General features: G+C 41.8%; 2 protein-coding genes across 3 annotated transcripts; one reads left to right on the top strand and one right to left on the bottom strand.

Moving 5' to 3' along the window:
• The first annotated feature begins 3,161 nt into the window (after positions 1-3,161).
• si:ch211-222l21.1 (parathymosin) lies at positions 3,162-5,867 on the top strand. The gene is made up of 5 exons (XM_003459573.5): positions 3,162-3,366; positions 3,984-4,055; positions 4,471-4,534; positions 4,759-4,832; positions 4,919-5,867. Exons 1-5 carry the CDS (start codon positions 3,316-3,318, stop codon positions 4,988-4,990), a joined length of 333 nt encoding a protein of 110 aa, XP_003459621.1. The 5' UTR covers positions 3,162-3,315; the 3' UTR covers positions 4,991-5,867.
• slc45a1 (solute carrier family 45 member 1) lies at positions 5,153-14,309 on the bottom strand. Of its 2 annotated transcripts, XM_003459574.5 has the most exons (10): positions 14,132-14,309; positions 13,081-13,521; positions 12,879-12,971; positions 11,757-11,981; positions 10,728-11,632; positions 10,472-10,625; positions 10,173-10,349; positions 9,850-10,055; positions 8,086-8,311; positions 5,153-6,911 (listed from the first exon to the last, which is right to left on the bottom strand). In XM_003459574.5, exons 2-10 carry the CDS (start codon positions 13,499-13,501, stop codon positions 6,883-6,885), a joined length of 2,436 nt encoding a protein of 811 aa, XP_003459622.2. In that variant the 5' UTR covers positions 13,502-13,521; positions 14,132-14,309; the 3' UTR covers positions 5,153-6,882. The 2 variants fall into 2 exon arrangements, with proteins under 2 accessions (XP_003459622.2, XP_005469795.1); XM_005469738.4 differs by having other exon boundaries at positions 5,153-8,311.
• Between the last annotated feature and the right edge of the window lie 1,612 nt (positions 14,310-15,921).

Below are 15,921 nucleotides of genomic sequence, written 5' to 3'. Positions count from 1 at the left end.
AATTACACTCTTCATAATTGTGTTTCAGCCGAATGTGAGGTGAATGATAACATAAAGCCGGGAGGCTTCTTTAGAATCAGTGGCTTGAATGTTGGCATGCACAGAGACGATAACTGACGCAGCATGGGATTAGATTTTGGAAGGTCTTAAAATTAGAGGGTGAACATATAGTTGTGTTGAAATATTCTGCTAGGGTGTGTTGAGACAAGCACAAGACACAAACATTAGTAAGACTTTCTATAAATGTTTGAAATTCAAATGAAAATTATACATTATGTGAAACACATGCAAATATGGCTTGTGAAACGGCGCAAACAAGTGGAAATGACACCACATTAAGCATAATTTAAAAATGAACTCTGAGCGAGGTGGTGAAGGCTGGTGAAGGTTAAACAGCCTCAAAGAGGAGGATTTTTAGCTGTGACTGTAATGGCACAAATGTGGAGATTTTACCTGAGATAAAAATATTTTCCTTTGTATTCAACTGACAGTGAAGCAGTGACCAGATGTAGGCTTAAATTACAGACTTCGGGGCCCACAACGTGGTTTGCTACCACTTCCTTTGGTTTAACTGCTCAATGAGCAACTGCAGTGATGGCAAAGTAAGTTCATCTCAGAAATATTCTGAAGTAGAGCGTGTATAGTTTGGTTAGAGACATCACGTGGCAGTACCAATTTTTTTTTCTCTTAGTCAAGAGGAAATATAATTAGAAATTAAAATATAGCACCTCATATCAAACTGCAGACAGTACTATGGCTATACGTGACACTCTTTATATTTTTCTTCCAAGGAGTCAGACTTTCTCGTAATTTTTTCAAGTGGTCTTGAACAATAGTTCTCCAGATTTTCTGAAGCTCTTTCTGAAGTTTTTCTTTGGACATTGGCTGCTTTTCCACTAATTTTCAGTCCAGTCCTTCTGCCTTCACCATTTTCAAAGGAATGTTTTTTGTCTGTTAACACTGACCTATGAATCATTTCAACATAAAAAAATGACATCTAACCAAAGGGATGTCTACACATGACAGAAAACTTAGCAAAGAACCCATTATAAATCGAAAGTTTAGGCACTTTGTTACTAGCAAGCTGTCACAAAACACAGTTTGACAGACATATAATAGTATTTTCGCACCAAGCTGATCCCCAAAGAGCTGTTAGTGGAAGGCTTGACATATCATGGCATGGTGTGCATGTCTGTGCCAAAACATATTGAAGAAACTGAACAAGTTGAGCACAGAAGAAGAAGCAGCAGGCCTAAAAAGTTATCTGGAGGTGATAAACAGCATGTGAACGTCAAAAAAGACCAGCAAAGATCTGACATAGGACCTGAGAGATGCATCTGGAGCTTCAGTTGATCCATCCATTGTTCGCTAAAGCCTCATTAGAAATTGCTTCATTCTTCCAATTCTCAAGGAAGGAAAAATGTGGCAAAAAGATGAGGTATGTCAAATTACAAGATAACTGGACTGAAAATCAGTCACAACAGGTCTCATGGAGTGATGAATCCAAATTTGGTTTGGGGCTGCATTTCAGGCAGTGGAAAACCTCTTCCGTTTTCAGCATAACAGTATTCCCAAGCACGCTGCCAATGCAGTAAACGCATACCTGGATATAAAACACACAATGGAACACTATCAGTCATGAATTAGCCTCCCCAGAGCATGGACCTCAATGTTGTTGAAGCAGTGTGGGATCATGTTGACAGAAAACTTAATAAAAGGCAGCCAGCATCCAAAGAAGAACTTTGAATTTTCTACAAGAAGTCTGAAGAACTACTCCTGAAGGCTACTTAAAGAAATTAGAAGAAAGCTTGCCCAAGAGAGCTCAGCCCCTGTTGAAGAATAAAGGTGGTCATTACCAAATATTGACTTTCAAGCTTACTACAGTTGTACAAACTCAGTTTTTGCCTTATATGCTGTATTTCCACATATGTTTGCACATTTCAATAAGTCGCTGCACCTAGCTCCCATTTTCCTAGAAAAATATAAAGAAGATAGGGGTGACTTTTGCAGAGTACTATATAAGCTACTGTATTCATGGGGTGAATGGCATAGCTTTTCATTGTTTGCAATTATAGCCTATGTAATAGCCTATATTAAATTTTATTTTAAATATGAGCTCATGCTCGCTCTATACTTTCCCACTAAAAAGGAAGTCTGTATTTTATTTTATTTTTGACAGCGTACTAAAGGTTACAACGTCATGTGACAGCTATAAAGGCTTTCACACAACTGTAGGCACACCACACCCTACTACTATCTTTGATAAGCTCACAAATCACATATCATATACATTGTTTAACTGATCTCCCCTCCTAGCTTTGCAATAAATACATACTGAGGCAGATAGGGGTTTGTACATTTTTTAAAGTACTAATTGATCACCTTCACTGTTTTCAGTAAGAAAAACAAATAAAAAAACAAAACAAATGAAAATGTCACTATTCATCCAATAGTTCGACGAGACATTCAATTATAAATAAATACAGTCCAAATGCACAGCATCTGTGGAAATAATTAAACTTTCATTTTAACATGTATGTTAGGCTCTAGGGTTGCGGGGCATAGTGTTGCTGTTTAGATTACAGCTGTGGTCTTAATTAATTAAGATGTGTGTTGAAGTTATTGAAACAGAAGTGACTTTGATCGGGTCTTGTAAAGGAAAAAAATGAAAGTGTAAGAACACTCAGGCGTGAGTACATTTCGTTAAAAATGTTAAATATAGAAAGGAGGAGTGGCCGTCTGCTTTCAAGCCCGTCACATTATTCCTTTTTGCATGTAATTTGACACCACGTCTCTGCGGAGAAAGAGCGCTGAGACAAAAGATATTGCCCTTGGGTCTTTCTGTGTATGAATAAACTTTTACAATCCATCAACTTGAAACAATATTAATAAATAATACATTCTTATTGATTATTATAACTTTCACAGTATTCATTGTTCATATTTAAGTGAAAAAACCAAACGCAAAGTGAAGGGTAGTGGGGGGGGAAAAAGAATTATGATATAGTGCAGCGCTTTAAAAAAATTTGACCAATCAACGGTGAGATAGACCGGAGGTGGGATTCGTTTTCAAGATTGAAAAGATACTCATCCAATCAAACATCCCGGTGGTCGACATTGTCCAATCAGGTGTAGGATGGAGCCGCTGTATCCAACGAGAGTGGATTTTCAACGAGCTCGAGAGAAAAGCGGAGACAGGCAGACATCGTTTCTCTCTCAGCGTCTTTGGACTGCTCACACGGAGGCGAAGAGACGAGAAATAATTATTCTTTAGATCAGGAATATAATTAGCTAAATTAATACACAAAATTAACCATGGCCGATACAGCTGTTGACACAACCGCCACTGCAGAGGTTACAGCCAAGGTGCGTTTCATTCACCTTTTTTTCCCTTTCTTTTTTTCTTCTCGGTTGAACCGTCGTGTTGAAAGATTTAGAAAACTTGTACAAGTTGTTACAGTGTTTATGTTTCTTTAGCTAACTACGGCTGAACAAGTGAGTTATTTGACGGCAGCAGCAAAGCTTGTAATTAACATTAGTTCATGTAAGTTAAACCAGTAACTTGTCTTAAATATCACATGGCGAAAGCCATACTTCGTGGAGGCGATTCATTTAGCAGTTTTCAGCATCGACGACTAATTGCTGTGACTGGAAACTGAAATGTGTGTGATGTGGTTTGGCTTAAAAATGTCTTGTTAAGCAGACAAAGCGGCACAAACGGTACAGCTGGTGGAGCGGAGCTGCCGCTGTGGGCGGGAAGCCACAGCACGGTTACACTGCTGTGTAACAGCGCGGCATGGGGGTGAAAACGACCAGCATTCCCGCTTAGTTTTGATAAAAAAAACACAAAATTAATACGGTTTTCATCGTGTTTTTTTTTTTCTTAATCCGAGCTCGTAATCAAACTCGGACGTGGGAGTAACATTTGGCACTTAACTCTTTTTCTTAACTGAACATTGATCAAAGGGGCTTTTATTTTGTAGGAGCTGAAAGAGAAGAAAGAGGCAGAAGTGGAGGAAAAGACCGATAACGGGGACGCACCTGCCAATGGCACAGTAAGTTGGAGCCGAGAGAAGCAGCCTCATGGCCTTTTGTCTTAGCGCCCCTCATCATGCAGGTGTCGCTGCACCCGCCTCCCCCCTCCTCCTGTTCAGCTGCTCTCCACACTGTGCTTTGTTTGGGTTGTGAAATGGCAGATGTTCGCTAGCAACCCTCTGGACGTCTCCATTGGTTTTTCTCTACTCTGAGGTTTCCCAGAGCTTGGTAGCTAATCCTCTGGGAGTGTAATAACAGCTCACTACACATTGCCTTTTAAAGAATCCCCAAAGGAGCCTGTACATGCAAGTCTCTGGGAGCATAATTTAAAATATGCTCGGGATGCCTTGTTATTCTGCAAATAATTTGTTTACATAATTGAAGGCCAGTCATTGTATACCCTTACCAGACTGACGTTTCCTCTGCTTCATCCAGAACGGTGCTGAACACAGTGACAAAGTGGAAGAAACCACAGAGGAGGAGCACAAGAATGGGGAAGGTAAGTTAATTTTAAGTGCTACTAGTGTTTTCTGAAAGATTGGAATTGCAACTATATGTGTACTGTATTCAGATTTTTCTGATTTGCCCTATAATTGTTTCTCTTGTGTGGTACTGACCTCAAAATCTTCCTTTTTTAATACAAGTGAATCTTGATATGTTTAAAAAAAAAAATACACTGGAAGTGAAGGCTGTAATTTCTGAAGTGACAAACTGTCCTTATAGGGAATGCAGAGGAGGCGCCCCCTGCTGAGGAGACTGATGCACAGCCTGTGAAGCGTGCAGCTGAGGAGGAGGAGGTGGGTTGTCTTCAGGCCTTAAGTATGCAAGTTTTAGTCTTGGTTTTGGCCTTTGCTAATGTGACTCTTCTTCTTTTTTCCATTAGGAAAAGGTGGAGACAAAAAAGCAGAAGACAGAGGAAAATGGGGATTCGAAAGAGGCAGAAGTGGAGGCTTAGGTCTCTGCCCTGCTACTTGTTTGCAGCACTGTCTTACCAGCCTGGTCAACATCGTGTTGTAGAGCTTGTGCTTTTTTTGTATCTTTGGAGAGAAATTTCTTTTTGTTTGCTCCCATGTTATCACATTGCACTGGAGTCTTGAAACATAGTGGCCCTGCATCCTTTTTTTTTTTTTTTTTTTTTTTTAAATGAAATGTTATTTATTGGTCTTTAAAATGAGCTTTTTTTTTTCTACTTGTACAAATCGGGCCATGCCACGAGATCAGTTTTTGTTTTTGTTTTTAAATTTCCTGAGGTTTGATATCAGTATGTTAGAAGCACAATCTCTATTATGTCAGTGCTGACCAGATGATTCATACATACAGGCAGCTGCTCACCTCCAAGGCTCATGTTGACCTCTCAGATACACTTAAAGGACCAAAGATAAGTTTTAAGCAGGGGATAATGGACAGTTGTTAGCATTATTAGTTAAAAGGCATAATATTTTGTGTTTGAGCTGCTACTTAATCTTTGGCTGCCCTGTTAACATAGCAGATGGTGCAAATGAATTAAAGGGGCTCTGTCTTGCACCTCCATGATTAGATAGTTTGACCCCCTGATTCCCCCCAAACTCCCCAGTTCTGTGGAGGCAGGATTTTGCAATGTTAATTAACCCCTCTTAAATCTTAAAGCTTTGGTCATTTGTTCTGTATGCATTCCACGCAAGTTTGTACCATTTATACTTTGTTTCTCTTACATTTTCAATGAGTGTTATGTTATGGTTGGGTAGCTCAGTTTTGTGTACAAGACTGCCTTTTTCAGAACCAGAATGACATTCGGTTACTTCAGCCACTGCTTTGTATATTCTGATTAACAAATAAATTGTCTTTTTACTTAAGAATGTCTTTGTGTGTTTATTATCTGTTAATAGCTCATCATCAGTGCTTTCTTTAAAAAAACAAAACACGGTTTTATAAGTGGATGATGTCACTTGACCTATTTTTTTTCTTAACATGGAAAATGGCTGGCTTAGATGCAGGAATGAGCAGGAATAATTTCACTTGGTAATGGAAAAGGGTGAACAGAATCAATGGATTACTTTCTTGTGTACACTTGCTCCCCCATGTGGTGCATATGAGAAGTTCACCCCATCATTAAGGGAAGCTACAACTGATGTGGCCTGCAACAAAATAATTGACACAGGAGTCAAGCGTGGCAAAAAAATGATCATTTTAGTTTTAACTTAACCCTGAATAAAAGTAGCTTTTACAGTAGCACTGCTAATACTGAGCAATAGGTGGTACCATGTAACACAAAAACTGTGTTTTATTTCTTTCCCAAGCAAGCTGCAACAGCATGATCCGCACATTTACTGTTTCCTCAGAAACGTTAGCGTGGCGTGCATCTGGTCAGTCCAGCAGGCTTTGATAGTAGGCAATTACAGACATTCTTCTGGGGCACCTGCATGTTGAGGTGCTCAGTCAGTGGAACCAACACAACGAAAAGCTCGTTTGAAGCCCTGAAATCAGGCTTGGTGCCTGTGTTTGGCTGAACAGACAAAGCGTACCGTTTTGCCATGAAAAAATAAACTGCATGTACCAGTTTAGTGATGTAGATGGCTTCTTGATGATGGAAAAAGGAATGAGGTTTAAAACGTCCAGCTAACAAACGAAAAGTCATCACTATACGTCACTGATGGACTGAGCATAGTGGAGCGGAAGCCTACTACCTTAAGCATGCGCCCTAATGATGACGATAAGCGCTCGCCGCCGCTGGCTCTGTGAACCCCCACAGTCTTTTTTTTTGCTTTTTTTTTTTAATGCTGTCCACCTTCAGGGTTACCCATAGTTCACATGAGTCTTCTCTTTGTTTTCTCTTCTCCTGTTTTGTTCGGTTTCCGACTGATTGCTGATTCAGACCCCAGTTTCAACTTCTCCTCTTCCTGATAATGACAAGAATCACTGTCATTATTACAATGGTATGGCCAGGAGTAGGGTAACAGCTCACAGGGCTGTCCATGGCTTAGTGAGGGCCCAGACAAGAATTAGCCACCAGTACACATTTCTCTGTGTTTTTTGTACGAGTACGCGTGTCATCCTATTAGACACGGCTCTATGATGATTAAGTAGCTGACATTGTACTCCTATTTGGACTCTTGATTAAGAGTCACCCAGCACCAAACTGTGAAATTTTGGGGATAGCACACTGGTTAAGTCTCATAATGACTGGATAGTGTGGAAAGTGTTGTTTGTATTTGCTGTTAAAATGTGGAGAATGTGAAGGCCTTCCAGACTGTGATTAGGCGTAGTTCGGCTTCACGTGAATAATAACTATGTGTTTGCTAAATTATGCAATGAGAGCTCTTGAATTAATAAAGAGGAATGAACGGTGAGCCTGAATGGCTACTGGCAGCACATTCAATTAGTCAGAAAATCCTGCCTAAGGTGTAGTATGCTAACTCAGAGAAACAGGCAGGTAGACATTCCCTTGGCCATATGACCAAAACAAAACGTTAACACAGGGCTTTAAGAGATTACACTGCAGCTCATGCAGACGTTAGGCAACTGATAAAAGGAAGAAAAAGAGAGGGAAAGCAGTGGTTAGCTTGCGCATACTGGTAAACACTTCTATCCTAAAAACACCAACAAATGAGCAAGAAAAATGATGCAAGAGTTTGACAGCAAAGAATCAGACACAAGAACGGCTTATCTATACTCACAGGAGTCACTCAGAGTCACACACACATTCAGAGAGGTCACACATTCATTTGCAAAAGTTAGGAAAAAATGCATGGGCACACACACTGTATGAACACGCTGGTCATGTATAAACACAGACTGGAGAGGTGGCCAATGTCTGTCTGTCTGTCTGTCTAGCTCTGAGAGGAGCAGTGCTAAATTGGTGTAAAACAATATATGAATCTGTGCTGTACAGTGTGCGGCAGGATTTACAGTGCGTCTGTCGCACTGTGAAGGTCAACACAGCAGACACTAAAGCAACAGTGCTGTGGAGTGTGTGCGCGTGCGTGCGGTTGTGTGTGAGGTAAAAATAAATTTGTAAGAGGCTTTTCTAAATGTGCACCAATAGTGGCTGGGTCTCGCTTTCGGGGGGCTCACCCTCAGGGGGGGGCAGCTGGTACACCACGCAGAGAGAGGAGTACAGGCAGCCCACGAATGACATCAGGCTTGCAAAGTACATCACTCCCTGGGCCCCACCCACCAGGGAAGTCAGAGGTCCCATCGCCACAGAGACCAGGATCTGAGCCAGGAAGTACTGGCAGCTGAGCAGAGAGATGTCCACCCCCATCCCTCGTCTGGTCCCTTCCTCCGATGAGCCGCAAAACTGAAAGACAAAATTGGTTTAATTACAGTGTGGGAACAGTCTAAGCACTACAAGCAAGTACTCAGCAAACATGCTAGCCGGAAGGTGATGTTCTAACATGTACAACAGTGGACAAAGTCATTTTACAGGAGTGGAGAAATCAAACACTCTTGTCTTTTTTTTGTAATGATACTATGTAACTATGAAGACAGCTGCCTGATGTCAACTCCATGTAAATCAAGTAGAAAAAAGTTTGTTTGTTTTTTAAATATGAACCTTTTTAAGTCATTTATGGTTATCTACATGTAAATTCTGCCTCATTTGTGCCATGATGAACTTGGACTGTCACAACCACTGCCTCTTTGCTCCCTAAAGAAAAGCATCCAGAGTAAGAGTTAGGAAATCAAGTTATTCTTGTGTTGTATGTATTTTTTTAACTCTTACTAAACAAAGATTTCTTTGTTTTGATTTTTGATCTAATCAGTAAACAGATAATCAAAACAATCTCTGAAAACAAAATTTCTCTCCAACAATGATATTCAAGAAGCATCTAGGAAGGAAAGTGAGAGTGATTACTATTTTTCAAGTCTTCTTTCCATTGAAACATTTGCTGGGTAAAGCTGTAAAAGATTTTGACAGTGTGCTCATTTGTTTTCTTCTGACATCGCTAAACTAAATATGAAGCTACAGCCAATACAAGTTACACAAAGCTTTGCTTTAGATAGTGCTGTGGGAAAAGGTCCTAAAATCTGAAAATGGACCTTGAGCACTTTTGGGTCCCTTAACTGGAAGTTAGATTCTAGATGCTTACACGGGCTTTTATTCTACAACATAAAATACATACCTAAATACTCAACTTCTTCTTCTTTTATCTGTATCAGAGAAGGCGTTTCCTAAAAAAGTAGCTAAATGAAACTCCAGAACTTAACTTGATCACAGCAAAATATGAGAGCTTTGTGTCGTAACGAGTTTATAGTAAAATCTACGCATTTTACAGCTTTTAAAAAATCCTAAACTTTGTGTTAATTGGGAAAAATGATCTCGCTGAACAAAACTCATGTTCATTTCCCAGAAAGGCTATTTTCTGCAGTAATTCAAAAGGCCTAAAAATTAAATTGGCTCTTTGATGAATGAACCAGGGCGATGCTAATGTCTGGCAAAAAGCACCCAGAAAAACACTCTACTGTAGAACGTCCAAGAAACAGTGAGACAGCAAATCTGGTGCTATGCAAAGCTAACATAATAGGACTTCCTGCAACTCTAGAGCTTAAAAAAAGCTGCTTCACAACAATAAAGTTTTATTTTCATATTTCATTTTTGTATGATTTGGAATAAAACCTCTAGTTATTCAGCTCAGAGGCAGATTTTATTACCCCCCTTTCTTTAACATTAAGCTAAATTAACTGGCTGATGGCTGTGGCTTCATAGCCATCAAACAAACACGACAATGGTAAGGTGATCATATAAATTTTGATCTATTCTTTTACGTTCACACAGGAAAAATATCATCCAGCAACTCTAATTAGGTAATTGCTGCACTTATATATATCGATACTGACCTGAGGGCTCTGGTAGTATTCACACAGCAGAGAGTAAGGCAGCGTACACAAAGAGGAGAAGAGCACCCCGTAGGTGACACAGAGAGAAAGTACCACATAGAGGTTGGTGGATAGTGTGGCAAGGCCGGTGCCCAAACCAAATGCCAAGTAGGCGAAAAAATATAGTGTGCGAAGAGAGAAACGCTCCTCTAGTTTTTCCAATATGGCTGAAAGTTGAAGAAGGGAAAGCAGAGAGAGGTTCAGTGTAAGACGAAGCAGTGCACAAATCCAACCAGGGTAAGGAATCACACCTGCCAGACGTGATGTGATGTGTGAGTACTTACCTGAGTAGAAAGCAGCACTGAATGCATAGATGCACATGCCCCAGCAGCCCATGCTGACACCAGCATTGTAGCGTTGGTAAGCCTCGGAGTCGTGGGGTGCTTTGGGATCTCCTTCAAACACAACCTCCCCCATGAAGTCAGTGTAGAAGAGCAGCATCCCTTCAAAGGACAGCCAGCCTAAAGCACAGATTGAAAAAAAAATCACGTTTTTATGAAATTAAATGCAAAACAGGTTGATTTTAAGGTTCGGCAGTGTAGAAAAAGAGATACATTTCAATTAAGCTTTTTTTTTTACTCACCTAAAAAATGATTAGTGCATAAACTCCGCAAAGAGGGAGGCATCCTGTAGATGGCTATACACAGCAGCTTCATTGACATTTGGGATTCTCCACTCTCCACATTCTCACTTAGATCACTCTCATAACGCACTCCATTGAGCAAAATGTTTGCAACCTTCATTGGAGGAGAAAAAAAAACACATGACATCATGTTTAAAAAGCTCTGTTCTGGCTTCCCACAAAACACCTTCTGTCAGATTCAAAACATGCGTCTGACCTGCTGGCTGAAAGTCACTGTCCTCCTACGTCCATTCTCCAGCCCAACAATCTGTGTCGCCATGGGCTCTTCCATCAGCGCGAGACTCTGAGGTCGCTTCAGGATGCCAGCCGTGGAGCCCCGGTGTGACCCCGCAGCAGTCTGAGCCCCAGCTGTGACCTGAGATGCTCCGTGAGATTGTGCATCTCCGGCAGGCTGAGGCCCTTCTGCATCTTGTGCGTCCCCAACTGGATGAGACACCACATTGGCCTGGGTCTGTCCTGCACCTGCAGGATGGTTCCCTGGCCCCTGCGTGGGCCCGTCTGGGGGAGGCGAGTCCCCTGGAGGCAGGGGCACAGTGGTGGAGCTGGGGGGCAGAGCTTGTGGTGTCTGCTGACCTGTGTAGCAGTCTATGAGCACACTGTCGATGTATGAGGTTCCTAATGAAGAGGCAAAATCATTAATGCCAGTGAGAGAGCTGTCCCTACTAATAAAGCTGCCATACTTTGGAGTGAGGGGGCTTAGGGGCGATATGGGGCTATTGAGGCCCGCACAAAGACGCGCACTTGCACTGCAAGAATGGGCCAAGGGGTCAGGATTACATGGGTGAGACTTTGAGAAATTGTAGCTGTAGAGACCGTCCTCGTCTTCCTCGTCTAGTCCCAAATCTGGTCCAGGATGGACGGGTGGGGAGGGGGGAAGAGGGAGGCTAGGGCTTTTCAGACTGTTTTTGCTTGAGTTCTTGTTTGGCTGGCTTTTTGGTAAGGGCCGTTCAGGGATGCTCATTAGAGTCATTGTTGTGGCGATCACCAAAGTGATGCTCGTAAACAGGTATATGACCCGGAGTTGACCTCCCATTGACCTTCCAAACTGTGTCTGGTCCCAATTGATGCCACCTACGATGTAGCCAAATCCACCTCCTAGTCCTGAGTAGAGAAATGAAACCACAAAATACTTGTAAAGCTAAATTTCTACTGTTTTCTGCAAAATTATCTCAAAAGGACATATGTTACAGCTTCAGCTTTCCCTGCTACAGAAGTATTTACCTACCTGCCAGTAACGCGTGGATGTTCAGCCCCCGATCTTGGTCCTCTGGGCTGCACACATCCATCATATAAGCATGGCTTGGGTTGTCGGCTGAATCAGCACTGAAGTCCATTAGAACCACACCACACACTGTCAGGACTATTCCCCACTTGTGATTTGATGCTGTGTCAGACAGGACACTCCCAATATCCCGTCCATTGAGAACCAGAGAAAGACCAATCAGTGCTCCTACAATGCAGAGCAGAAGAAGTGACAAAAAATTAACATGAGCACCAACGCTAGATGAACTAGATGAGAGCTAGATGAAGGTGGAAGACCTGAATGTCTCCTGAACTCTGGGTTTTCCAATTTTTTGATGTAGACCAGAACAAATAGTTACATGTTTTTACTGGCTGTGTATAATCTTTGGCCATCAAAAATATGTGGCTATAAATTAAAAATAAAATTGTGATCTTGCAGTCAATATGGAGAAGCAGTACAAGTTCCCAGGTGGATTGATTCTGAATTACATTCAACACAGAGACACAGCCAGTTATCTTATAACCATTGAATCTGAACTGTCTGGGAGTTTACTTGAACTCCAGATGAAAAGTTGCGCCTTATGGTGGGATGTTTTTCACAGTGGTTTTATTTAAAATGTATCTGAGATGTTTTATGTCACACGTACTAACATGGCATGTATAGAGTGTAACAGAAAAGCAGTAGATTGAGTAGGTATGCTTGTAAGTTCCCCTGTGTTATGCAACCACACTTCAGTGCTTAGGTGGAGCACATGCATTTTTGTGGACCTGTGGCAAGTTCCTATCTATCATCTTTAGTTATGATTATCCATCCATGGTTTTATTTGAGCATTTTACAGGAATGAACTGCTTATTGATTGAGCTGCATCAGAGGAAATGCAGGATTTGCTTTGAGGCCACAGCTGCTATGAATTTGACCATTCTTCTAAATAACAGCAATAAGAAACATGTTGTAATGCACTTCACAAAACTGCTAACGTTTGAGGTAACGATACCATATAATTGCAGATTATTTACCATTTGATCAGCACTGTCACTTGCAAGCTACGCAGCTTCACATAAGTGCATTTCAAAAACACTGTAGTACTGCTTTAACTTGTCTTACCTATTGCCAAGGCAAAAATAAAAGGTCGTCTTCGCCCAAACCGGGATGTACAACGATCACTCCATGCTCCTATGAGAGGCTGAACAAGGAATCCTTCAAGTCAAAACGAAATACAAAGTTAGAATCCATACAACTAGGACTCTTATTATACATTACATATGCCTGTACAGCAGCTAGTCTTCTACCTCTGCTGCTTACTTACCGAGAATGGGGCTAATAAACCACACCAAGCTGTAGAATTGATCAGGCAGGCCCATCTGTAAAAGCACTGGAGTCACATAAGCTGTTTCCATGGCATAGCTGAATTCAATCCCGAACAAGATGCAGCCATTGAAGAGCAGCTCCTGGAAGGTACGTCTCGGGGGAAGCTCACTGAGGTCCAGCTGGTCCAGGGGACAAGGTGTGTTGGGTGGCGGAGGAGGTGAAGGTCTTATCAGCTTCCTCCGCTTTGGCTGTCTTTGGAAGTTGTTGGCTCTGTGACTGAGGTGCCGAGTGGTGGAAGTTGGAAAGCTGGCAGTTTTGGGAAGTGAGCTCCTCCAGATACCTTCCTGAGCTGTGGATAACCTCCCTCCTGGACTGGCCAAGAGGGGGTCAGTGGGGGTGCCCATTCCTGGAGATGACATCTCTCTCAAGCCAGCAGCAACTGGAACATATTAAAGGGTGATGCCAATGATGAGTTACAAGTCAGACATGCGCAAAAGTTTGTTTGGACTTGATTCAAGATCAGCACGGTCTAGCACAGCATTAACTTGGTGCTGCTAATGGTTATGTAGTGCGACCAAGAGGACACTGCAGTCATGTGCAGACACCGTCGGTGGGCACGACGCACTGCAACCAGTGCGCATGCTGTGCGCAAAGCCCATGTGCTCGGCGTGGCTGACTACAGCAGTGTACTATGCGGCAGCGCTCATGACGCCTGTTTCCATTTTAATTTTTCATGTAGGAAGCTCAAACGGGAGACAATGTAAGCGGTGTGGATGTCAATGACGGCTTTCAGGACATTCACAAGGATAACGCATCATTATCGCTCACATTTAATAGAAATACTTGACTGATAGCCTGCCGACCCAGAGCCTTTTTTGCTTCTTCTTTTTTTTTAGAGACATGATCCTCGATGTTTTCTTCTGTTTGCATTACACTCTTAAGGTGACGATTAGGCAATCGATCTACTGTGTGAAGGATGCACAGAAATTTAAATAAAGAAATAAATAAATAAAAAGCGTGCAAATTACGACGTGAAAGAGGATAATTACCTTTTCGGGGCGGCTCGTCATTTATTGCGGCATACTGTGTAGATAACCACAGCAACCTTTGTGATGTATAGAAACCGTAGTATGAATTACAGGAGTCATGATTGTTTTTTTGTTTTCCTTTGATGCAGTCATCCCCCCGCTCTCTCCTTCGTCCCTTCTCCTTTCCCCTCTCCTCATCCCCCCCTCCCTGTCTGTCCCCCTCCCTTCGCGTCTTCCTCCCGGTCTCTCCCGTGACGTCACGCCCCTCCCTGCAACATCAGCACAGAGGACCCATCTATCTGCATACAGCACTACTCCAGTATGAGCCTAGTACTTAGCAGCAATATTAATGTAATAATTATATTCCAAATTCAGGTAAACGGGTTAAATAAATTCCACTCCTTTTTCTTTTATAGGAAAAGAAATTCACACCTTTATTTGATCATATTGGTTAATCTTTGTTTAATTATGCATCCTTGAACTACTTTTTTATGTCTTTCCTGCTTTTTAACTGAAACTTTGACTTGCTAAATAGTTTTTATTTTATTCAACTGTGAGAGTTTTTGGATAAGAAAGCAGCAGGAAATCCTAACTAACCCACACATATAAATGCAGACAGCTCAGCTTTTTTCCGTTTTCTGTGTGCATCGTGAATGTGCTTGTATGCTATTTTCCTGTCCACGATGTTTGTGCAGATCTTTTGCTTTTTTTTCAGTCAGATAGTCAAATGGTGTTGCATTGCTTCCTGTCCCTATAGCATGTATCCACAGCACATCAGGGTGTGGCCCATTGTGTGCACTGCCTTTTTAGTATGGCATGTTTATGAAGGCTTCACATTGCTGCCGGTTGGGTAATACATGTGACACACCCACCAGAGCTAGAGTGGAATCCTAGGCTACATCAAAGAGTGTTGCATGCCCTTTCACACTGTGTCTATAAAACATGTCTTTCAGTCTAGAAAATGTGCAACCCCACCCCCCCACCCCACCCCCGAGGTGCTGCTGGCACAGTTAGACCCCTCATTAGCAGTGAGTGAGAGGACTGTGTTAAAGGAAAGGTCAAATAGCTGCAGAACCTTTTGCTAGGAGACACGTTGAGCTGTCATATCAAGAAAACTCGGGTCAACTGTAGCTGGCCTAAAGTCTCGTGCAAATTCACACGTTTTTGCATGATGACATTTGAAAATGCCTGTTTTGTAAAACAGTACTTGTTCTACATGAGCAGTCCCACCTGGATTAGATGTTTGGCACTGACAGAGGGAAATAACAGCAGATGGGGGTTTCAGTTTGGTGCGTCGCTGCAAAGTTGAGGCCGCTCCCAGATCAGCAGGTGGATGTAAGGCTGCTTTCTTTAACAGCTCCTTCAAGATTTAAGGAGTCGACCGCCCTTTATTTAAAATGGCAGCACGAAAGATAGCTCTGGTCCCTGCAGAAATACTAAAGTGGTTTTAGGGCCACCTCTGATAGCAGGCTCATTATGTCTAATTGACTTGTAGCAGGTTAATCTGGCCTGCAGGATGTTCACCTTGGTACATGAGAGATGGAAACACCCCCATAGGTATAGTGTATTAAATTTATTGTTACTGAGGTTGATATCTTTTTAATGAAATGGTTTCTATTTGGGGAAATGGTTAGATTGAAGGCTGATTTATTTATATAATCATTTCCCAGCAACAGTTGTTTCAAGTTGGTTTATATTGTAAGCTAAAGATCTTAAAAGAGAGAAAGAACCCCCAATGACCCAATGAGCAAATAATTGGCAACAGCAGGAAGGAAGAACTTTTTTTTTTTTTTTAACAGGAAGAGACCTTC

This window comes from Oreochromis niloticus, linkage group LG5 (assembly GCF_001858045.2).
Source record: "Oreochromis niloticus isolate F11D_XX linkage group LG5, O_niloticus_UMD_NMBU, whole genome shotgun sequence".
Classification (NCBI taxonomy): Eukaryota; Metazoa; Chordata; class Actinopteri; order Cichliformes; family Cichlidae; genus Oreochromis; species Oreochromis niloticus.
The sequence above is the reverse complement of the archived record's forward strand: the minus strand, read 5'-3'. Positions and strand labels throughout refer to the sequence as shown.

Coding starts and splice junctions, on each gene's coding strand:
- si:ch211-222l21.1 (XM_003459573.5), top strand. CDS start 3,316: ATGGCCGATACAGCTGTTGACACAACCGCCACTGCAGAGGTTACAGCC. Junction 4,056..4,470: donor ACGCACCTGCCAATGGCACA/GTAAGTTGGAGC, acceptor TGCTTCATCCAG/AACGGTGCTGAACACAGTGA. Junction 4,833..4,918: donor GTGCAGCTGAGGAGGAGGAG/GTGGGTTGTCTT, acceptor TTTTTCCATTAG/GAAAAGGTGGAGACAAAAAA.
- slc45a1 (XM_005469738.4), bottom strand. CDS start 13,501: ATGTCATCTCCAGGAATGGGCACCCCCACTGACCCCCTCTTGGCCAGT. Junction 12,972..13,080: donor GTTTATTAGCCCCATTCTCG/GTAAGTAAGCAG, acceptor TTTGACTTGAAG/GATTCCTTGTTCAGCCTCTC. Junction 10,056..10,172: donor CAGTGCTGCTTTCTACTCAG/GTAAGTACTCAC, acceptor TTCAACTTTCAG/CCATATTGGAAAAACTAGAG.